The 23,103-nt window shown below is 65.7% G+C and overlaps 2 protein-coding genes across 14 annotated transcripts in view; one reads left to right on the top strand and one right to left on the bottom strand.

Moving 5' to 3' along the window:
- Window positions 1–2,673, top strand: part of BAIAP2 (BAR/IMD domain containing adaptor protein 2) — a gene marked incomplete at its 3' end in the record, with an annotated part of 32,936 nt that extends 30,263 nt beyond the window's left edge. For 3 of the 4 annotated variants that reach the window (XM_079323700.1, XM_079323703.1, XM_079323705.1), the window contains 2 exons: window positions 252–819; window positions 893–2,673. In XM_079323700.1, the coding sequence (XP_079179826.1) occupies window positions 252–321 (70 nt within the window). The remainder of the gene's footprint in view (window positions 1–251; window positions 820–892) is intronic. The other variant, XM_079323701.1, reaches the window with a different exon arrangement.
- On the bottom strand, window positions 1,707–22,626 carry AATK (apoptosis associated tyrosine kinase). Of its 10 annotated transcripts, XR_013776544.1 has the most exons (16): window positions 22,382–22,625; window positions 12,668–12,801; window positions 11,655–11,796; window positions 10,798–10,877; window positions 10,571–10,689; window positions 10,008–10,095; window positions 9,797–9,930; window positions 9,059–9,143; window positions 8,276–8,415; window positions 8,011–8,160; window positions 4,873–7,930; window positions 4,587–4,755; window positions 4,177–4,404; window positions 3,828–4,026; window positions 2,881–2,969; window positions 1,707–1,835 (listed from the first exon to the last, which is right to left on the bottom strand). XR_013776544.1 is itself a non-coding variant. In XM_079323681.1 (15 exons), exons 3-15 carry the CDS (start codon window positions 12,710–12,712, stop codon window positions 3,998–4,000), a joined length of 4,467 nt encoding a protein of 1,488 aa, XP_079179807.1. In that variant the 5' UTR covers window positions 12,713–12,801; window positions 13,976–14,061; window positions 15,105–15,447; the 3' UTR covers window positions 3,713–3,997. The 10 variants fall into 10 exon arrangements, 8 of the variants coding, with proteins under 8 accessions (XP_079179807.1, XP_079179801.1, XP_079179800.1 ...); XR_013776545.1 differs by lacking the exon at window positions 1,707–1,835 and having other exon boundaries at window positions 2,691–2,969; XM_079323681.1 differs by lacking the exons at window positions 1,707–1,835; window positions 2,881–2,969; window positions 22,382–22,625 and adding exons at window positions 13,976–14,061; window positions 15,105–15,447 and having other exon boundaries at window positions 3,713–4,026.
- Window positions 22,627–23,103: the final 477 nt, after the last annotated feature.

The following is a 23,103-nucleotide window of genomic DNA, read 5'->3' as shown; positions in this document are numbered from 1 at the left end:
CAGAACATCCCCCTGCAGCTGCACTCAGCTCATCCCTGACCCACCATGGAGGGGCTGAGGAGTGGGGGCAGCTCAGGGAGTGGGGGCAGCTCAGGGAGTGGGGGCAGCTCAGCCCCGGGCTCCAGGCAGAACTTTTCCACTTTAACCCTTCCCCAACGCTGCCGCTCCCGTGGTCTCGCCAGTCGCCGCTCGCTGTGCCAGTGCCCGTCCCCTCCTGGTAACTCTTCCTTCCTCTTCCTCTTCCTCCACAGGAACCCCTTTGCCAACGTCCAGCTGAAGCCAACGGTGACAAACGACCGCTCGGCTCCGCTCATCAGCTGATCCGGGAGCCGGCCCCGCCTGGCACTCGCCACCTCCTCCTCCTCCTCCTCCTCCTCCTCCTCCTCCTCCTCCTCCTCGCCGCTGCATGTCCAGCTCCCCAGGACTCCATTTTTAGGCGGAATTTATTAATCCTGCTGCTTTGAAAGCCAAAGGCTCAAGCTAGTGCCCTAGTTCTCTCCTCTCTAGACTCCCTCGGTGGCAGAGGGTCACTGTGCTGCCGTGTCACCTGTCCTCAGCCTGTGCTACCGACCGTGGTGGCACATCCCAGTCAGGGCAGCACGTCCCAGAGCTGGGGAGGCTCCCAGGCCCAGCAGCAGCTTGCTGTGGGTGGAGAAACAGGCTCAGCTGCAGAACAACTCTCCGTGGGCTCACAGTGCCCCGGTGGGGCAGCAGTGGCAGTGAGGCCACTGTCCCCTTGCTCTCCCTGCCCAGACCAGGCCAGGCAGGACACTGGGACACCCCGTGCCAGCCAAGGGATGGTGGCAGCCACAGGCAGCTGCCCCCAGAGCCCAGGTGGCCACCCCTGCTCCAGGCTGGGACAGGGCAGTGGGTGCAGCCCCTGCTGGGACAGGGTCAGCTCCAGTCCCAGAGCTCCTGCAGCCCCAGGCTCGGGGTGTTGTAGGGAATTACGGTACTGCTGTAAAATATAAGCTAGGAAAAAACCACTCGTGGAGGCCAGGGCAGTGTGTGAGTGAGCCTTGGGGTGCCCCTGCTCCCTGCAGACAGGAGCTCCCATCCGGACCTCTTGCTTGGCTCTTTGTTCTTCCTCTATTCCTAGGGCTGCATGAGAGAGAGAGATAGATAGAGATAAATATATATAAATATATATATACACACACTTGCTAAGCTTATTGCTGGGGGTGCCCACGAGCCAGGCGGCTCCCACAGCCCTTCCCACAGCTCCTGAGTGACCAGGGTCACATCCTTGCTCCAAAACCAGGGAGAAGAGGGTTTCCAGGCAGGAACTGTGTCTCCCATGGCTGAGGGGTCAAACCCGAGCAGAGTTTTTGCTTTTTCCGTTGTATTTCTCCTTTTTGCACTTTCTGATCACTGGTGCAGCATGTCCTGGTCCCCACAGCCCCACAGTGGGTGTTTGGCTGGGCACAGAGTGTCCCCAGCCCAGGGGGCTCAGTCCCAGTCAGAGGTGGTGGCTCATCCCTCCTGTGTCCCCTGGGATGGGTTTTCCACCTCTTCTGCAGGAAAACAGCTTCTCCTGTGGTTGCCCAGGCTCCAGCTCCATGATGTGCCTCCTCTTCCTCTCCCAGGGCTGCAGCAGATGGGTGGGGGCCAGACAGGGCAGGGGTGAGGGAAAGGGCTCTGCTGGGGGGCACTGGGTGTGTGGGACACTGGTGGCCCCAGCCCGGGGTGGGGACAGGCCTGGGGTCCCCTCGGCCACTGCGGTGTCCTCTTCCACCCCCGTGCCAGGGGCTGTCCCCTGGGCCCCCCAAGCTGCCACCCTGGCCCCCGGGGGCCTCGCTGCACCTCCTGGCTCGCTGGCACCTGGAAGACGTAACCTGAAATAATTTTTTGTGAGAAAAGGTAATTTATGAGCAGTTCAGCCTCCCCCAGCCCTCCCTCCTGCAGGTTCTCCCTGGCCAGCGTGGTTTGCCCTCCCGAGCTGGCTCCATCCTGGGTGCTGGGCAATGATCGGGGCAGGAAACAGCTTAAGATATTTTAAAAACTTTATTATTGGCCCGATGAGATTTGACACACATGCTGGGAGCTGTATGGAAATCAGCACTGATAAAAAATACAGCAATTATGACCCGTATTGAGAAAATAGACCATGTAAGAAGAGCCTTTCTATTAAAAAAGTTACCCAAGCCACAGCTCTGTCCTCATCCACCCTCCGGAGCCGGGACCTGCGGCGCCATAGACCAAACCTGGGGTGTGGGGTGGGGGCTGCACCAGCACCCCTGGCTGTGAGGGCTGAGAAAGCCCCCCGTGCTGTTTGGGGGTGCAGGGAAGGGGGGATCAGGGGGTAGGAGGGTGGGTGCTGCAGGAAGGGAATCCCTGGAGCATCCCAGTCCTGCACGGGCAGCACCCCTGGGTGCTGCACCCCCAGTCAGAGCAGGGGGTGGCCCCACTGTGCTAAAGGATAAGGGAAAAGCTCAGGAGAACTGGGGGGGGGGGGGGGTTACAGGCCAGGTGGGGGCTTAAATAAAACACTTAAATAAGCACTAATTGCTCAGTAGGGGGAGGAACCAGCAGTGGGGGAATGCTGGGGCTGAAGTTGGGGTCCCCCTGGCTGTGACCTGGACTGGAGAACAGCCCCTGGCCCCCACAAGAACCTCCTGAGCACTGGGACACAGCTGCAGGCTGGGAGAGGCTGCAGAAGGGTGGGTGAATGTGGGGCCATGGTGCCCAGGGGTCCTGGTGCCAGAGCTGTGTCCAGCCCAGGGTGGGATCATCCTGTGGCACGGAGCAGAGCCCTGGCACCAGCCCTGTCCCACAGGGTGCTGCCTGTGCAGTGTCCCCACACAGGGACACCCGTGTGCCCTCACCCCCCTGCACAGGAGCCAGGACAGGGGCGGGGGGCTCAGGGGGGACATTTCTCACCTCAGGGTTTGGTCTATAGACCCCAAAAGGAACCAGCCCTGAATTCAAGGTTTCGCTCAGCTCCGCTTACTTCTATTTCCTTCCGGAAGCTGGAATTGCACAATTATCCTAAGCCTCGAATGAATTTTAAAAAAGAAAAAAAAAAAACCAAAACAAAGAAACAAACAAAAAATAAAAGAAAAAAAGAAAAAAAAACAAAGAACCACGAGCGCGCCCCCCTCCCCCCCCTCCCCAATACATCTCTTTGGCAGCAATAACTTAAAATCGCGTCAATGTGGGTTCAGTCAACAGCAAGTTTTGGTTTTGGGGTGGGTTTGGGGTTGGGGTTTTTAATAATTTTGTTTAAATACAAAAATAGTCAGGTTGGCAGGTCCCGGTGAGGGATATTCCCCCCAAAACCAGCCCACCACGTGCTGCTCCCCGCTGCAATGGGCAAGGGTGGCTGCAGTCCTCAGGGTGCCCAGCTGGGACTGATCCCTGCAAACCAAGGGAGGGCAGCTCCAGAGCCACGGGGACCACTCTGGGCAGGCGGTGGCACCCCTGGCACAGGGAGTGACATCCAGAGTGGCAGCAGCCAGTGGCCCCTGGGTCAGGAATGTCGTGGAGTGCCTCTGGGGCAGCCATGGGGCAGCTGTGGGGCCGCTGCGGGACAGCTGAGGGACAGCCAAGCTGCCACAAGGTGCGAGACTGAGCACACGGCACAGGGGAGGGGACAGCCCGGGGGAGAAGGGGTGTGGGGACAAACCGCCTCGGGGAGCACATGTGGGCAATAAGCCAAGGGGGAACTTCACTGGGGGAGGACACTCGGCAAATGTTAGCAAGGTCGGGGCACTACCCTCGAAACGCTATAATTTATATATATATATGTATATATATATATATAAGTGTCTATTTTACACGCACGCTCGCAGCCACCCGCACACGCGCACGGTGTCACCGTCACCCACCGCCTGGCCCCGCGCCGGCCCCGCTCCCACTCCAAGCAGCAAACGAGTTCCTTCCGATAAAATCTGCCTAAAAAATATCTGCCCAGCGGGGTGTGGGGGCCCACGGGCGGCCCCCGCGCCGTTCTGCGCCGCCCCGGTGCCGGGGCAATGCCGGCTGTGTCCCGGCGGGCTCACTCCCGGTCACCGTCTTCGCTGCTGCCTGCAAGGAGCCCAGAAAGACATCAGAGGGTCCTGGCCCCCTGTGGGACACCAGTGACCGTCCCCACAGCGTGTCCACGGCTCACAGTGCGGGACAGTGAGGGAGGGACAGTGCTGGGCACCCACAGAGCAGATCCCGGGGGGGACTCACCTCCTATGGAGTCCATGTCCGAGTCGGAGACGTGGGTGATGGAGAACCGGGACACCGGGGCAGGTGAGACCGTGAACCGGGAGAACTGGATGGGCAGCACCTGTTTCTGCGCTGGCACCAGGGTGGGCACGGCCGCGGGGGGCTCCGCTGGTGTCCCCGGCAGCGAGGCCACCAGCGACGGCTTCACCGGCATCAGTGGGAAATCATCGTCCCACTCGAAGCCACCGCCTGGGATACAGTGAGCCCACTGTGAGGGTTCCACCATAACCGCTGTTCCCATGACCCTATAACTGCCTCCCCATCACCCCATAACGGACCCCATGACCCTATAACTGCCTCCCCATCACCCCACAACCGCTGCCCTCCCACCACCCCACAGAGCCCAGCCCCATGAGCTGCTGCTCTCTCACTCTCTTCCGAGGCGTTGCCGTCCGAGGAGTCGTCGGAGGCTCCGAGCCTGTCGGTGGGGCTGGGGGGGCTGCCACTGGCAGGGGGCTGCCCCGAAGGCGAGGGGGGCTGCCCCGAAGGCAGGGTGGGCTCCGGGAAGCTCTGCTCAGCCAGCTCCCGCGTGGGGCTTTCCTGGGGATGGGGAAACAGCAGGAAGGAACCTCACTGGGGTTCACTGGAGACGGCTCCCACCACCAAAACACGACGGAGCCGTGCCCCATACCCAGCTCTGTCCCCCGGAGCACCCACCTGGTCGAAGAGGTAGATGGTCACGTCGTCGTAGAAGGAGACGGCCTTTTTCTTGCGCTCCAGGTCCTCGCAGAAGGACTCGGACAGCAGGCTGGGCATCTTGAGGAGGCTGCGCAGGTTCCGGCCGCTCTGGCTCTCGGCCACCACGATGGGCACGGCCGCCGGCTCCTCCTCGCTCTCCTCGCTCTGCTCCTGGATGTTGTAGCAGCGCAGCTCCTCATCCGACTCGTCGCTGTCTTCCGTGTCCTCCTCCTCCTCCTCGGGCTCCTCGCGGCGCTCGGGGGCGGCCGGCGGTGGCGAGAGCCCCGGCGGTGACTCGCCCGCAGGTAACAGCGTGCTGGGACCCCCCGGTGCATCGCCCGCCCCAGTCCCCTCCGGGGGCAGCCCCAGCTCCCCAAGAGCGGGGGTCACAGTCTGTTTGTCCCCCACTGCGGCTCCCTCAAGTCCAGGGACGCCCTCGGGCACGCAGGTCCCTCCAACAGCTGATGGCTCCCCAGGGCTCACTGGCACCGGGGTCAAGAGGAAAGTCTTGGGGGTCACAGAGCCCGGGGGACAGGTGTCTGTGTCAGGGCGCGGGGGACTGCCCGGCACCAGCCCCGTGCCAGCGGGGCTCTGCTCGGTGCCAGGTGCCTGCTCCGGTGAGCTCCCGGCCTCTGTCCCCACCCAGTCCCCCTCCAATGCCACCGCCGCCGGCGCGGGCACCGCCACCGCTAGACCGGGCGCTGCCGGGGGGCTGCCGGGTGCCCCCGGCGGGTGCAGCGGGTCTTCTCCTCGCCCCATGTCCTGCGCAGGGGAGCGGGGACCCTCCTCCGCCTCCGGGGTGCGAGACCCATCGCTGTCCCCCTCGTCCTTGTGCCCGCGCTCGGCCTCGGCGTCGCAGTCGGAGAAATAGGCAGAGTCGCGATAGGGGCTCTTCTCGGCCAGGCCGGGCAGCTCTGCACTGGGCAGCCGCGTTTCGGGGGCCGCAGCTTCGCCCTCGCCCCCCGGCAGCCCCGGGGGCGGCTTCCCCAGCTGGCCGAAGGCCTCGGGCTCTCGGGGCTCGTGGGGTTCCTTCAGGACGAACTCGGGGGACTCGTTGTTCTCGGTGTCGTAGCCGCTGTCGAGGGCGCGGGCTTGGCCGGCGGGCGCGAAGGCTCCGGGGCTGAGCACCTCGCAGGAGCTGCCGGTGGAGGGGATGTCCAGCGACTCCAGCGAGTCCGGCGTGCCCACCTGCTTCTGCAGGGACCTGAGCGCCGGCGCCGCCTCCGCCCGCTCCGCGTATTCCCCGGAGAAGTCGGTGAAGACGCCGGAGGTCAGCTCGGCCGTGTCCTCGTCGCTGCCCTCGTCCACGCTGGGGAAGCTGCTGCTGGAGAAGGTCTTGTCCGGTGTCCGCTCGGCGTCGCCGGCGGCACCGGCGCCGCTGTCGGCCCCGGGCTCCGCGGGTGCCTCGCTGTTCTCCGGGGCGGGCTGGGCTCCGTCTGCGCCGGGCGGGCCGGGGGGGCCGGGGCTCGGGGCGGCCGTGCCAGCCATGGGGGGAGCGGCCTCGCCCGGCCCCGCGGCGGCCAGCGGGCTGCGGGCAGGGCTTCCCCCCGCGGCCACCGAGCCCTCCTCCGGCTGAGCATCGCGCGGGGCCCCCGGCGCAGGTGGCGGGGCCGCGGCGGGGCCCCGGGGAGCGGCGGGGCTCTCCGCCAGCGTGCCGGGCTGCGCGGGGCCGCAGGGTGATGAGTCACGGCAGTGCCAGGCCTGCCGCCGCGGGGAGGGCGAGCGGCACGGGGAGGAGGAGCCGCCGGCCATGGCGAGGGGCTGATCCAGCCGCGGGCGGAGGAAGTCGTGTCCCGGCGGGGACCCCCCGAGCTGGGGCTGCCCGCGGGGCACGGTGCCCAGCGGCTTGGCCATGAGCCCGCGGAAGGTGATCATGCGGCGGTAGCACCAGCTGTCGCCGGCCGGGGGCTCGCGGGGGCTGCCGCCGCCGATGTTGTTGTTGGAGGAGCTGTTGGAGGCCCAGGGGTGGCGCTGAGGCGGGGGGCTGGCACCGGCCGGTTGGGGGGCCAAGGGGGGGCTGTCCTCGCCCAGCTCCAGCGCCACGCAGTCCGGCGGGGCCCCTCCGCTCGGACCCGCTGTCCCCCCGTACCCCGCGGGGCTGTAGGCGCAGTTCCCCGACGGCGAGACGCCCAGAGGGTCAGCAAAGACCCCGGGCTGGAAAGCGGGGACGGGCCAGTCCTGGCTGCCCGGCTGTGGGGGCTCCTCCTCCAGCAGGTACCCCTCGGCCCCGTGGCTGGGGGACGGCTCGTAGCCCCGCGGCTCCTGCCCGGGGCAGGGGTAGGGGTAGTACTCGGCGCACTCCCAGGAACCCTCGGCCGGGGGTGCGTGGCCCAGCAGCGGCTCCATGCTCAGGGACACGGTGGGGCTGCCATCCGAGTCGTAGTTCCCCCCGCCGCGGCCGCCCTGCGCTCTCCAGCAGGCCGGGGCTCTCGGAGCCCCCCGCTCGCCCGCCGGGCTGTAGGCGCACATGGCGTAGTCCAGCTCGGCGCTGCCCTCGCCGGGACCCTCGATGCGGATGTAGTACTCGCTGCCCAGAGAGGGGCTGTGGGCGCCCAGGATGGGCACCACGCCTGGCGCTGGCACGCCGGGGCAGCCGGACGCCTTGCACTCGTAGCAGGATGGGGACACCCCCAGGCTGAGCCCCGCCGTCGTGGCCGGGTAATAGAGGTCGTGGTAGCGGGCGGCGCTGCTGGGGCTCAGGGAGCCCAGGGGGGCCTGGAAGTGCTCGGTCTTGGTGTGCTCCCACTTGTACTCGAAGTTGAGGCCGTGGCTGGTTTCCATGACGGTGAGGATGTCGTCCCCGTCGGAGGGGAACCCGTCGGCCGAGAACTGCTCCAGCAGCGGGAAGGACGAGAGCTCAGGACCGTGGTGGCTGCCGCTGGCGCTGCCGTTGGGCTTCATGGAATTCCAGCGCTTCTCAAAGTCCTCCTCCGCCTCCGTGGCGCCCTTGGCGCACAGGTAGGACAGCAGCAGGTGCACCTCCTCGGCCGTGGGGCGCTGCTCGGGCTGCAGCCAGCAGAACTGCATCACCTCGTACCTGCCGTGGGGAGCAGGCAGCGTCAGCCCGGCCCCCGCCCGTGCCGCGGGGCAGGGGAGGGGGCGGCTCGGGCTCCTCACCAGCGCTCCGACAGCGACAGCTTCAGCTGGGGCTTGGGCAGCTTCAGCTGCTGCTCCTTGATGGCGTAGGCCAGCACTTGGCGGTCAGAGTAGTGGTCGTAGGGCTGGCTGCCCAGCTCAAACAGCTCCCAGATGGTGACGCCCAGCGACCTGCGGGCATGGCACCATGCTGGGGGTGCAGGGAGACCCCCATCCCACCCCCGACCGTCCGCCCCAAAACCACCCCGTGAGGCTGCAGCCCCCTGTGCCCCCCAGAGCCGCTCACCAGACGTTGCTGGCCTTGGTCTGGTCCACCACCAGCAGGTTGCCGTGCACCTCATCGATGAGCTCGGGCGCGATCCAGCGCAGCGGCACCCACAGCTGGTCGGCCGTCACGAAGTAGTCGTCCTGCCAAGTGTGCAGGGTCAGTACGAGAAGAGAACGTCAATCCATGGCATCAGGGACTGGCCTGCCTCCCCACCCTCCAGCACTGCCCCCCGTGCCCCCTGCTCCCCCAGATCTGCCCCCACCCTGTCCTACTCTGCTCCTGGCACCTGCTGTCTCGCATTGTCTCCCCTCCTTCCCCTCCTTCCCCACCCGACCCCCTCCAGACCCCCCAGCTGGGCAGTCCCAGTCTGCAGGAGCAGTGGGCAAACTGGAGCAGGACAGACAGACAAATGGACGCGTGGGCAACCCCAGGCTGTGCTGGCAGCTTCCTGCAGGGACCTGTCCCTGGCAGAGGGGCACGTCTGGACCAGCCCAGGCAGAGTCACCCCACTAGGTGGGTGGGTGCTAGGCACTCAGAGGGGGGAACTCTCTTTCGTGCTCAGGAGGGCACAGCGGGTGGCATTAATGGTCCCCCACAGGGGCTGAACCCCCCATGTCCCTCACAGGTCTGAACCCCCCTGCACCCCAGCAAACGCAGGGGTGCCCCGACACCACTGGGGAGGGGGGATGATGTGGGTGGGAGGAAGGCTCAGCTGGGTCTGTGCCAGGGTGGGTGTACATGGGGGTACCGCGGGATCCCAGCGCAGCCCCCAGACCCCTCCTCCCTCCAAACCAGCCTTACTTTGTACTTGCAGTGCGAGAGCCCGTAGTCCCCGATCTTCACCGTGAGGTCGGCGGTGAGGAGGCAATTCCGCAGGGCCAGGTCGCTGCCAAGCAAACCCGGAGCTGTCACGGGCACCGAGAGCTCGGGGAGCACCCGGCGGGGACCCGGCTGGCTCAACAGCGGGGCCGCTCCCCTCCCGGCTCCGGGGCCGTTCCGTTCCCCGCCCGGCTCCGGGGCTTTTTGGAGCTGTTCCCCGCCCGGCTCCGGGCGTGCCGATAACGCGGCTCTCAGTGCACAGCAGGAATGCCTGCGCGGCCCCAGCTGCGCCGCTGTCCGTCCGTCCATCCGTCACACGCCGAGCCAAGCAGAAGGCGGGTGTGTTCCCGGCCAACGTGAGCCCTGGCATGCGGCCGGGCTCCCGGGCGGCTGCTCCGGCACTGGGCGGGTCATGCAGCCGGGGCACAGGCTGCCCTAAAGGAGTCCCGCTCCAGCACAGCTCGGAGCCTCATGTCCCCCTCCCACAGCTTGAGCACCCTCGTGGGGACCCACCTGCAGAGCCAGGCTCGGGTGGGGACACTTCGGTGGCCCCCGATGGCAGCGCGCCCCCTCCTCAACAAAATCACTGATGCTGGAGTCTCCGTCTGCAACTCACTCAGCACCAGGATATTGTTGGGCAGGAGGAGCAGTGGTGGGGCAGGAGCAGTGGCACGTTGGGAACCCCCCCATCAGGACCCTGCATTGCTCCCCCCAGGATACCTGTGGATGTAGTTGTTTCTGTGCAGGTGCAGGACGCCGCAGGCCACCTCGCACGCCATCCTCTGCAGGGTCAGCAGGTCCGGGGTCATGGCCTCAGCCCCCCGGCAGCTCCGCAGGTATCCCTTCAGGTCACCCTGTGGGCAGTGCCACTGTTACCCCCCCCGTGCCCAGCACCCACGGGGGCACTGCGGGAGCGGGCACAGGGACTCACCAGCGGGCAGAACTCCATCACCAGCAGGTACGGGGTGACCTCGGCACACTGGGCCAGGCACTGCAGCAGGTTGGTGTGCTGGAGAGCTCTGCGTGGGGCACAGCAATGGGGGTGTTTGTGCACCCTGCCTGTGCTGGCACTGGGGTGGGAGGGTTGGTGGCAGCCCTCCGGGAACCATCGCCCTTCCTGTGCCGGGGGGATGGCACAGTCCCCCAGGAGCCATCGTCCTGTCCACACCAGGGCTGCCACGGGGGCTGCTGGGAGCGGGTACCAGCGTGTCCCAGCACCCGGGATGTCTCACAAAGGGACATTTGTTCAGCTGTGCTGGGGCAGGAGCAGCCCTGTACCCACCCTTGGCCCAGCTCTGCCCATGACCTCACTGCTACCCCATGCCATGGCAGCCCCGGCCCTGCCACCATGTAGGGACAGAACTGTGCTGCCCCAGAGCTCAGCTGGCACCTGCAAGGGGCAGCCACAGTTGTGTCCAGCAGCTGAAGGTGGCACAGAGTGGATCTGCCCCCATACCACAGCATCCCAGCACTGTGGAGAGATCCCAGAGGTACCTGTAGGGCTGAGCTTCTTCCAGGAACTGCATCTGGTCCTGCACGCTGGCACTCGCCTTCAGCTCCTTCACCACCACTTGGGTGCTGCTGATGCCCGAGTTCACCTCCCCCAGGAACACCTGGGACACGGGACAGGCTCATCCCTCCATCCACACCCCCAACACCCCTGGCACAGCTGGGGCCCTGTGTCCCACCAGGGTGGGGTGTCGGGGGCTCCCTGGGCTCACCTTGCCGAACCAGCCGTGCCCGATCTCCTTCAGGTACAGCAGGCTCTGCCGCCCCAGGTCGGCCGACTTGAGGAGCTGCACTGTAACAGAGCCCGTCCAGCTGCCCGTGTGTCCCCTGTCCCCCTGCCCACACCTCCCCCTGCCCACCCACCTGTGCTGCCCACCACACCCAGCCAAGCCCTGCTGTCCTCACCGTGCCACCCGGTGCCAGGCCCTCTGCCACCCCAGGATGCTCCGGAGCATCCTTGCCCAGGAATCCTGCATCCCAGGCATCCTCTTCTCCAGGCATCCTCCCACGATCAGGGGCCGTGTGGTATCAGTGTCCCCAAAGGGGATGGCAGCAGAGCTGGCTCCCTGCCCCTTCTCCTCCGCAGGGTGTGCAGAGCTGAGCCCGGCACAGCGCTGGCATTCAGCCCCTGCCCGCCCCCCGGCTCGGGCCGGCCCCTCGGGAGCCCGTGCCAAGGGCAGGCAGCAATGGGGCCATTGTTGGTCCTCTCTGCTCCCCCCACGGTGGCCATTCTTTGGGCAGGGAGTGACACGGGGCACAACCAGGCACCCCCCACATTCCTCTCCCACTCATGGGCTTGTTTACATGGGACCAGGACTGGTGGATGTCACCGTTCAGGGTGGTCTGTCCCACCCCCTGCTGCTCCCCTGGGCTGGGACACGCGAGGGCCTGGAGAGAGGGACAAGGGACCCTCGCACAGGGGGACCCTGCAGCACCCCCCAGCTGCCTGTCCCTTGCCAGGGCTCCGCTGGAGGAACAGGGGGGACTCAGCATCCCCACATCACCCCATGCCCAGAGATGAGAGACCCCCGAGCGCGGCTTGCAGGGGTCCTGCCCCGCCCTGGCTTACCTGAGCGGCCCGGCTGCTTGGCCATGGGCAGGGACACCTTGGTGAGGGGCAAGACATAAACCTCGGGGCCATGCTGGGGGGCAGGCGAGCCCTGGGCCGACAGCTCTGTCACGTAGTCGTCCCCCTCGGCGTTCTCAAACTCCTAGTTCAGGGTACAGGGGGGTTCAGGGTGCTGGGGGGTCACGCACACCCCTCTGCCCCGACACACTCAAGGGCGGCCAGAAATCCCACCCTGCCCGCACACGGGGAGAGCACACCCTCCCCACCACCCATCCCATTACCTGTCTGTGCCACCCCGGCAGCCCCCGGCTCCCAAAAGCCGCCCGGGCGAGCAGGTAGGCGACGGTGAGCATCTCGCCGTGCCAGGCTGTGCCTCATGGCGCTGCCGACAGCGCCAGCACCGCGCCGTGCGCCATGTGCCACCGCGGGCCATGCGCCGCGTCCTGCCGGCCACCGGCGCGGCCGCGCGCCCCTAAATACGCGGTGCGGGGGCACCGGGGGGTCACTGTCCCCCCCGGCACGGCGAGGTGCTCCGGCGGTGTGGGACGTTTCACAACACCCGGCGTGTCCCCCCCAGCCTGACCCCCCTCCCGCCGCGGGCGCCACAAGCCTCCACAAAAATCTCAGCAATTAGGGAAAAAGCGTTTTCTCGGCACATTCTGTGCCTGTGAGGTCAGGGTGCCTCCCACCCTCGGGGGCGTGCGGGTGGGACCGGGCCCTTCGCCATGGAGCCGGGAGCACGGATGGGTCAGGATACGACCCCGAGGGTCCTGAATCCCACCGATCCACGCTCTGCGAAGCTGGGATCCAGGATCCAGCCCTGAGCCCCGCAGCCCCGGCAGGCAGTGAGGGCTGAACCCCTCCCTGCAGGCACTGCTGTCCCGAGCCAGCACACATCCAGCGCTGGGCAGAGAATTCTGCACCAGGAACCTCCAGACAGCCCCGTCCTTCGCTGTGTCCCTGAGAACCCCCCACTCTGGTATGAGGAACCCCCCGCCCGGACCCCCGCTCACCTTGAAGCCAATGTCCCCCTTCTTGCAGCACAGACAGGCCAACATGAGGAAGATGAAGGTGAAGAGCCCCGAGAAGGAAACGGCCACCACGGCCAGCGAGGAGGACCAGGAGAGCTCACTAAGGGGGGTGCCGTCTGTGGGGACACCAGGTGGTCAGGGCTGGGGGCACCAGGGAGGGGTCGTGCTGTGCCAAGGGGTCCTGCCTTGGCTCTTGGAATGTGGGGGCACATCAGGCTCACTGGGGCTTTGGCAGGGAGCAGTCGGTGGGAGCAGGGTCCGTGTGCCCCCTTCAGTGGGGAGCCCAGGATGGACTCCCCAGGGCCCAGACAGGACCTGCATGGGGGGTGTCTTGTCCCCATGGGTGCAGGGAGACAGTGACACCCCATGGAGAGGGGCTGTGCCAGCTCAGGGGTCCCAGGCACCCCCACCAGGCTGAACTCCAGCCCTTGGATTTGCCCCGCAGTGGGTTTGGCCACAGCGTGGTGGCATCCCAAGGCTGTGGGAGCTGAAAGAAACTGAATTTGGTGCCATGAGCCCCACACTGTGCCCCAGGCCACTGCTCTAGTTGGGCAGTGCATCCTCTGGGCACCAGCACAGCCCAGATCCCGGCACCTGCCTCCCCACTCCAGCTGTGCAGTGTCCCGTGGGGTGGCAGGGCACACGGTGGCCATGGTGGCAGTGGAGGTGGCCACGTCACAGCTGCCCATCCCCAGCAGGCCCCTCTGCCAGCTGCAGCTGCCACATTACTATTCTGCCCAGAGCCTGCCCAAACAAGCGGCGCCGTTGTGGTGGGAGCAGCCGGAAGGTCGCGGCACTGCCAGCGGAGCCGGTCACCAGAGACCCCCGAGCCCCGCGGGGCCCGGCTGGGACAGGTGCCCTGTGCTCAGCCAGGAGCCTGGCACAGACCCCCCCGTGCCTTGGTCCCTGCCTGGGTGACCAAACCGTGCCGAGCCCCTCGGGGATGCTGGTGGCACACACGTGGCTCCAGCACGTGGACCACGGAGCATCCCTGTCCCTGTGCCCTGGCCACACTGCCCTGCTCCAGGGCTCCACCACGGCCTCCTGTGTGTCCTTGAGAGCAGCACCTGAAGGGCACTGGGGGCTGGGGAAGGCTCTGCTGCCCTGGTGGGCACTGGCAGCACCCGCTGCTCCTGAGCACTGCCCGGCACCACGGGGAGTGGGCACAGGGCACCCTGGCTCCTGGCATGGCACTGAGCGGCCCCACAGCCTTGGCACAGCCCAGCCATGCCAGGGAGCAGGGAAGGAGCTCCAGAGCCATCTTCTGAGGCTCGGGATGCAAAGCCGAACCTGGGAGGAGCGGGGGGCGGCGTGCCCCCCCTTCCAGCTGGTTTCCATGGTGAACACACTTTGTACCGCCAACGTCACCATTTTCCCTGGATAGTGGGACAGCAAAAGAGAAAATGACTCACTGAAAAGAGCCTTTGAACAGAACGGGGAGCAGAGCACGGGGACGGGAGCCCGTCCGAGGGGACTGTCAGCTGAGCTGCCCCTCAGCTCGGGAACTGGAGGTTCCCAAAGAAGAACTGACCAGTGAAATGCAGCTGCTCCTGCCTCGGTTTCCCCACCTGCACAACCTGGGAGCTGTGATCAGCCCAGACTGGGCAGGGGCACCACCTGTGCCACGACCCACTGGCAACATTCCCTCCCTGTACCCACAGCAACGGTGATGGGAAGTGTGGATTCATCTCAGATGCCAAATTATCCCCAAACCAGGTCAGATGCACCTGCAGCAGCAGCTGCTGGAGCACTGGATGCAGGGAGCACCAGGACACGGGAGGCACAGAACACAAGGGACACCAGGACACAGGGGACACTGAGGCACAGGGCTGAGTGCAGCCTGAAGTACCCCAGGACTCTCCAGAGAAACCAGAGCCCCCAGCACACCCTGCCCTGCGTTCCCAGGCTCTGCTCCCACTGTCCCAGCAGCAGTGAGGTCACCTGGCACCCTGACCTTCCTCACCTCAGGCTGAGAACGGCCAGCTCGGTGCATCCCCAAAAACTGCGGCATCACCTTCATCCCCTCCACCCAGCACCACCCAGCGACCCTGGCCATGGGCATCCCACCCTCACCCGGCAGGAGGGGGCTGCTGGGGGGCTGCTGGCAATGTGGCTGGGGGCGCCAGGAACACCCACCTCACACCCAGCCCTGGCACACGGAGGCAGAAGGGCAGGAAAGGAGGGGATGGCGGATGCGGTGGGGTGTAATGGGATGCGATGGGCTGCAGCTGGATGCAGCGGGATGCAATGGGATGCATCAGGGCGCAGCGGGATGCAATGGGGTGCAGCGGGGTGTAATGGGGTGTAATGGGGTGCAGCAGGGTGCAGCAGTCACCCACCCACCCCCACGCAAACCACCGCGCACCCGCGGCCGGCACAGCCCCGCCCGCGCTGCCCCCCCGCCTGTTGCATCGCCCACCCAGCGCCGGCTCCGAGCGGGGCCGGGCCAAGGCCGGAGAGTCCCGGAGCGCTGCCGGTGCCGGTGCCGGTGCCGGTGCCGGTGCCTCGCCTGTGCTGACTCACGGCCCCGGGGCCGCCGGGCTGGCCATGGCCCCGCTGCCCCCGGCGATCCCGGCGATCCCGGCGATCCCGGCGATCCCGGTGCCGGCCGAGCCCGCCCGGCCAGCCCGGCTGACGTGTGCGGAAGGGCCGAGCCGGGGCTCCCGCGGAGCCGGAGGCAGCTCGGGGCTCCCGAACCGGGCGAGGCCACGGGCACAGGCGCTGCCCCAGGGGCACCCCGAGCCCCGCTCCCACCGGGCAGGACCGCGAGACAGCCCGTGCCTCAGTTTCCCCAGTGGTGATTCCCAGGGGTCATCCAGGAGGGGATGGGTGCTTTGGCGTCTTGGGAGCATAGTCCATACATCCCCCCTGCCCTCTCGCCGCCCACCGCGGATTCCAGCCTGGAAACATGCCAGATCCTGCTGGGAAAGGTTGGATTTGGACAGGGAGAAGGGCAGGATATGGGCAGGGAGCAACGCAAAATTGGGGCAGGAAATGGGGCAGGATTGGGGCAGGATCCGAATGGGATTTGGGCAGGATCAAACACTCATGTCCCTCAGCCCCTCTGGCCACGGGCTGCTCACTCCCAGCCCCATCCACTCTCCCGGGGCAGACACAGCCCTGGCATCACGTTAATCCCCGAGGCCATGGGCAGGGAAATTCCAGGGAAGCAATTTCACAGCCCGCAGAACGCGCTCTCTGCTCACCCACACGCACCCAGGCGGCACAAAACCCCCGCTGCCATTTGGGGTGTGAGCACAGCCCGGGGACTGTGCAGCTCTGCGGGAAACTGAGGCAGCAGCGGGAGCCGGGATGGCCCCGCTGAGCCCAAGCCCAGCAGGGCTGGGGCTGGCGGTAGCCACGGTGCCCGCAGCATCCCCAGGATCCTGCATCCCTCACGGTGGTACCCAGAGCCGCCTCCTCCGGGCTGCTGCAGGATCCAGGAGCAGGGAGCAGCGCCCTTTGTCCCCTTTGCTGGAGACCTTTCCCCACCAGGAAGAGCCAGAGCCGTTCAGGCAGCCTCTCTGGTGATTAATAGATCGGTTAATTGTGAATTCCAGGCACGCCTGGCTAATCCCTTCTCCTTCTGTATCTTTTAACGTGGCGTATTTCACCAACAGGATTGATTCTGCCCTTTAATTCTGGTTTTACCATCTCGGGCTGAAACAGCAGAAGAAAAAAAAAATAAATAGGTGGAAAATAACAGAAAATCATCCATCATTTTCTGAAGCAAAGAAATAAAAACAAGGACTGTGCTGGGGACAGGCTGGGCTCCGGCGTTGCTGCGCACACACCACGCGTGTCAGCCTGATTAGGGACAAAAAATCAAGTTCCTCCATCAAAGCCTGCCCTGATGTAGAGCCAAGTGCCAACAATTCCCTCTGCTTCCACGGAAAATAATACTAATATTATTATGATAATATAATTATAATGTAATTCTTATAATACTCTATACTATAGTAATAATATACTATTATTTTATATAGTATACTGGAATTGGGTATGGGATTATATATAGAATCATATGTTGAATTACATATATTGTATTTTTTTATATAATTATATAGTCTATGCGGATTATAGAATATTAGGATTATATATTGTAATAATAAATAAAAGAAAACTACAGAGAATGCAAAACAAGCTCAAATTGATTATTTAAATGGAATTCTTGTGCTTGGTGTTTTAAGTGAGCGCTGAGTGGGGGCTGTGGAGCCCATCAAGGGACTGGGAGGGGTCTGGGGGGAGCATCCAGCCCTCGCTGGCAGGGCTCCCTCCATGGATCTGGGAACTGCCAGGGGCAGTGCCACACCAGGGACAGTGCCAGGGACAGTGCAAGGGACAATGCCACACCAGGGCAGTGCCACAGTGGGGACAGTGCCACACCAGGGACAGTGCCAGGGACAGTGCAAGGGACAGTGCCACACCAGGGACAGTGCCACACCAGGGACAGTGGCACATCAGGATCAGTGGCACACCAGGAGCAGTGGCACACAGTGGCAGTGCCACACTGAGGCAGTGGCACACCAGGAGCAGTGGCACACAGTGGCAGTGCCACACTTATGCAGTGGCAAACTGAGGCAGTGGCACACCAGGAGCAGTGGCACACGGTGGCAGTGGCACACGGTGGCAGTGCCACACCGAGGCAGTGGCACACCGGGAGCAGTGGCACACGGTGGCAGTGGCACACGGTGGCAGTGCCACACCGAGGCAGTGCCACACCGAGGCAGTGGCACACGGTGGCAGTGGCACACGGTGGCAGTGCCACACCGAGGCAGTGGCACACCAGGAGCAGTGGCACACGGTGGCAGTGGCACACGGTGGCAGTGGCACACCAGGAGCAGTGGCACACGGTGGCAGTGGCACACGGTGGCAGTGCCACACCGAGGCAGTGGCACACCAGGAGCAGTGCCACACCGAGGCAGTGGCACACGGTGGCAGTGGCACACGGTGGCAGTGGCACACCGGGAGCAGTGGCACACGGTGGCAGTGGCACACGGTGGCAGTGGCACACGGTGGCAGTGGCACACGGTGGCAGTGCCACACCGAGGCAATGGCACACCGGGAGCAGTGGCACACGGTGGCAGTGGCACACGGTGGCAGTGGCACACGCTGGCAGTGCCACACCGAGGCAGTGGCACGCCAGGCACGCCGAGCTCTGGCAGTGCCCGGCAGCGTTTACGTAACCGCGGCAGCGCGAGCGGGGCGCCCTATTTATATCCCAAATGCTCCTGGGCGTTACGAAACCAGCGGCTCTGGCTGCAGAGCCCGAGCAGCAGCAGGCGGCCGAGGGGTGAGCGGGCAGGGGGTGCCCTGGCACAGCAGGAGCCCGGGTTTGGGCTGTGGCTCTGCCCCCCAGCACAGCCCAGATCCCCCTGCCACGGGCTCGGCATCAAGGATGCTCAGGGCACGGAGCTGGGCAATGCTGGCACCTCCCTGCCCCGTGCCCACCCTCAGGTCAGTCCACGGTGCCCAAATCACCTGCGGGCACGGGAACACACAGAGCACAGCCTGGAAAATCCTCCTTTGCCACCGGGATGGCACAGAGCACACATGAGCAGCAAACAGCCTGAGGTGTTTTGTAAAGGTGAAGGGCCGTGGTGGCCAGCAGGGTGGCCTGGCAGCAGGACACCCTGGCACAGCCGGGAGGGGAGCCTGGGAGCCCGTGGGTGCCCTGCCCAGCCAGGCAGGCACTGCTGTTCCTTTGCTGCGTTTGCCCACACTGGAATTTTCCTTCGCTCCAGTAATTAAACAAACGGCGTTAACCCAGCTGCTGGAACCAGGCTGCAGGCAGGACATGGGGACAGAGGGGAAGGGGTGGGAATGGGGATCCCCCCAACAGCCTGGGCTGTGGGACAGTGGCTCTGCAGGAAATCCTGCTCCCATTCCTCCAGTGCCCGCTCAAAACGACAGTCCTCACATCCTCACTGTCCCTTGGCTGGCTCTGAGCACCACCATGAGCCTGGCACCAGCTCTGGAGCATCCCGGGATGTTCCATGTCCCCCCAGGATGCTCTGTGTCCCCCCAGTACCCCCAGTCATCAGAGCCTGGGGCAGCTCTCAGGCTTGGCCGATGGCAGGATGGCAGTGGCAGCCCTGGCACGGCTGTGCCATACTCTGATGGTTCTTCCCGGGCTGTCAGGGGGATTAATGCCCACAGGAGATTTATTTTCCTGTCAGTGGGCACGCTGAGTCAGCACAGAGCAGCTCCTCTCTGGGCCAGCCCTGCCACCCCCCTGCCCTGTGACACGGTCCCGTGGGGTCCCTCTGGCTCAGCCCACCCCTGGAGCAAATTCCCACTGGAGATGTGAGGGGCACTCGCTGGGGCAGGAGGAGAGTGTCAGGAGCCAAGCCCAGCCCTGGAGTGGCAGCAGTGCATGGCCAGGACCATGATCCCTGCATCCCACCCTCCCTAAATCCCACCATCCCACCCTCCCTGCATCCCACCCTCCTTGCATCCCACCCTCCCTGCATCCCACCATGCCACCATCCCACCCTCCCACCATGTCACCCTCCCTCACAGTGGCCCCAGCGTCCCTTCACTTGCCAGATCGGAGCAGCACAGGGTGGGAACAGGCTCAGCCATGGCACCAGAGCAGCCCAACTGCCCCTTTGACCCAAATCCTGGGATTTTCCAGCCCAGCAGTGGGATGGTGAGGAGGTGACGTCACATCAAGGCAAAACCTGGGATGCTGCCTGACTACAGACACTGAACGCTAAACACAGACCCCTCTGGATGGCTTAACCCACACCTGGCCCCGCTGGCAGTGCCAGTGCTGCCCATGTCCCCTGCTGTCACCAGCGTGCCGAGGCTCAGCTGGAGGTGCAGGGTGAGGGGGGCAGAGCCACGGGCTGCCCTGGCACAGGGTGTCCCAGGCAGGGCTGGGCAGGGAGCCCATGAGTCACAGCCCTGCTCCCCCCGCAGCGCGGGGCCCTTTCAACCCCGGCATATTAATTTCTCTTAATTTGCTTTGACAGGGATCCGTGTCAACGTTCCAGAACACACCCGTGTGCGTGGGGCACGAGGGAGGGAGAGGAGAAGGTGGGAGCAAAGTGGCACCCTCAGGGAATAGGATCCTGGCTCTGTCCCCTCTCTGAGCCAGGTGGGGCCTGGCTGCCCATTGTGCTGTGCCAGTGTCAATCCCTGTGCCAGGACAGGGCTCTTGCCACAAGCCACTCCACGCTGCCTGCCCCTGGCACCCCTGTGGGCACCAGGAGCCACCTCCTGCCTGTGTGCCTGGCTGCTCTGCCCTTCAGCCCAGAGTGCCATCCCCCAGTGGGAAACATGTGGCAAGACAGGACACGGGGCACAGTGCTGCCACCACTGTCACTTCCCAGCTGAGAAGCTCCTGCTGCCCTGTCCAAAATCCCCTCTGTGTGTCCAGTCCCAGCAGCACCTTCCTCCCTGTATGGCTCAATAGGTGCTGGGACCTATCTGGCTCTGATTTGGGTTTCCAGGCTCTGCCTGCTATGGCTCCTTTGCCACCACGGACCCCAAGTCCTTTCCCATCCTTGTGCCAGGAGCAGCCAGAGGCACCAGATATGGAGCACCAGCACTCACCACACTGCTGTCACTGAGTGCCCTGGATGGCAGCAGGTGCCAGGTGGACCCAAAAACACAGGCAGGGGGGATGGCCTGCCCTCCCTTTTGCTCCCTCCTAGGGTGGGGAGTGGGCACCTGATTCCCACAGGAAGCCCAGGAGATGTGGGGGGCACATTGTGTCCAGTGCTCTGTGCAGGAGCCTCCCAGCCTGGCCCAGAGATGGGAGCCACGAGGCTGCAGGGCTGGGACTCTCCCTCCAAACCTCCAGCAGCTGGGAGGGGATGAATCCCTGGAAGAGCTGGCACAGCCTGGTGCAGATGTTGGGACAAGCCAAAACCAGCAGGCGAGGCCGGAACACGGGCAGCTGCACTGGCACATCCCTGTGGCACCTCCATCCCAGGTGACACTGCTGTCACTGTTCCATGCCACCAGGCCACCTATGGCCCAGCTTCAACAGCAGCTGCTTCCAACTGTGCATTTCCAGGGAATGCAGAGCCAGGAGGAGATGCTCCCTCAGTTGCACCAGAGCCCCTGGTGCTCTCCTGTGCTGTCCCAGCTGTGGTGCCATCGTGCCCTACAAATTGCTTCCCCCAGTTCCTCACTGGCACAAGCCAACCCCAGGGAGCCAGGCTGGCACAGGCAGCCACGATGGCACACAGGCAGGAGCTGCTGCCACATGGACCGAATCCACAAAGCTGTGAAATCCAGATCTGGTTTGTTCCCCCCTTGGATTCCTCTCCCGGTGCTGGTGGGTGGCAGCTGCACGGCAGCGCCGAGCCCTGGGCCTGGCAGCACAGCGACAGGCAGGGATGGGAGCAGGGACGAAGGGTTCTGAAACCAAACCTGCCTTGAGCAGCCCCAGGCTGGCAGGATTCGCGTGGAGAGGGGCCACACCGAAAACCAAAGCAAAATCTCCTCAAGGGCTGAGCCGGGCAAACGGCTCCGTCCCGGCACTGCCGCATTTTGGATGTAAATAATAAGATTTTAGAAGCAAATAACGAGCGGCTGGGGACAAAGTCCCCGTTCGGTGACTCCTGGTGCGGCTCATTTCCAAATCCCCCCACGGATTCCGACCGTGCGCAGCCGGGGGAGCGGGAGCGGCGGAGGAAGGAGGGACCGCGAAAGGCGGCGGGGAGGGATGCGGAGCCGGCACCGACAGCCGGAGCCTCGGGCAGCACCGCGCCCGGCACGGGCACCGTTTCTCCGCCTTCGCGGTGCCGGAGGAGGCGCCGGGAGCGGCGGAGCCGACACGCGTTATCCCGGGCTGGTAAACAAAGGGCCGGAGCCGAGCGCCCGCCGGACGCTCCCACGAGCGGTCCCGGTGCCCGCGCGGTGCCAGCCCCGCACCGGGAGGGACACGGGGCGGCTGCGAGGGGCGACGGTGAGGGGCGGCTGCGGCGGCCGCAGCCCCAAAACCGCACCGCAGTCTCCAGCCCCGCGCTGCTCCGCGGCTGCAGCATCTTCCTGCAGCTGCGCCGCGGCCGGAACACGGCGCTTACATAACGCCTGCGCCCCAAAACGCCGCTGCCGTGCCCCGGCACCCCAGCGAGCCCCACCGGCTCCCCCAGCCCCACCGGGGACCCTCAGCCCCCCGGCTCCCCGGCCGCCGCGTGTCTCAGGCGGGGGGGGCTCAACCCCGGCTCCGTCTTCCTCCCTCTCACCATCACCATCCTCCCTGTTGTTATTATTCCATTTCAATCGCGGAGATGCCTTCAGAGGCAGCGCAGCCCCGGGATTCCTCCGCGCTCCAGCCGCGGAACAAAATGACAAAATGCCGCCCGGCTGCGGCAGCGATCGCACCGCGCCGCCACCCCGGGATGTCCCGCGGCCGCACCGGGATGTCCCGCGGCCGCACCGGGATGTGCCACCGCCACCCCGGCATGTCCCAGCACCACACAGGGGTGTCACACCGCCGCACCGGGTCGGGTCCGGCTGTCAGAGCCGGAGCCCGCTCAGTGACATTCCCGGCGATCAGGGCGAGGGATGCTCCGTTCGCGGTGCAGCGCGATGCGGGGATGCTCGTCCCCGGTGCACCGGGAGGGCAGCGCGGGCAGCCGGTGCGGGGCTGAGCCGGGCACACGGCGGAGAACCGGGGAAGGCTCGGTGCTGGCGGGGGGGGTGCGGGTCCATCAGCCCCGGGGCTGCGGCACTTACCGGGGTCGAAGTGGGAGCTGAAGGCGAGGCTGGGGCTGAGGAAGGCGGCCGCCATGGCAGCGGCGGCGGCGGGGAAGCGGCCCATGGCGCGGCGGCGGCGGGAGCCCCACGGCCGCCGGCTGCCGCTGGCCCCGCGCTGGGCACGGCGGCGGCGGCGGCGGCGGCGGCGGCGGCGGCGGCGGCTCCTCCTCCATGGCGGCCCCGCGGCCCCGCGCCCCGTGCCCCGGGGAGGGGCCGCGCCGCCGCCGAGCAGCGGGACCGGGCGGGCGGGGGCGGCAGGTGGCGGAGCCGCAGCCCCGGGACCGCACCGGGACCCGCGTCCTCCCCCCCGGGATGAGCCGCCGCCGCCCCCGCGCGGTCCCGCCGGGATGGATGGGGTCCATTGGGGCCCCCCGGACGGGGACGGGACCCCCGAGGGGCAGCTACCCACTAGAGTGGGGATGGGATCCCCCAGGAGCGGGGCTGGGACCCCCCAATCATGGAATTGCTCTGGCTCTGACCCATCTCGGGCACCGCCGGCTTCCCTCGACCAGGGATGGGGCCAGGGATGGGAATCAGGGACAGAATGGGCAGCTCTGCCCCAGCCAGCTCCTCAACCCCCTTCCAGCCCCCCTCACACACACATCCTGCACCCCTGTGACCCAGCACAGCCTCACCCTGCAGCCCCACAGTCCCACCCTGAGGGGCAGCAGAGCCCCCCAGCAGCCCCAGCCAGGCCCGAG

Source organism: Erithacus rubecula (genome assembly GCF_903797595.1).
Source record: "Erithacus rubecula genome assembly, chromosome: 20".
Taxonomy (NCBI): domain Eukaryota; kingdom Metazoa; phylum Chordata; class Aves; order Passeriformes; family Muscicapidae; genus Erithacus; species Erithacus rubecula.
The sequence above is the reverse complement of the archived record's forward strand: the minus strand, read 5'-3'. Positions and strand labels throughout refer to the sequence as shown.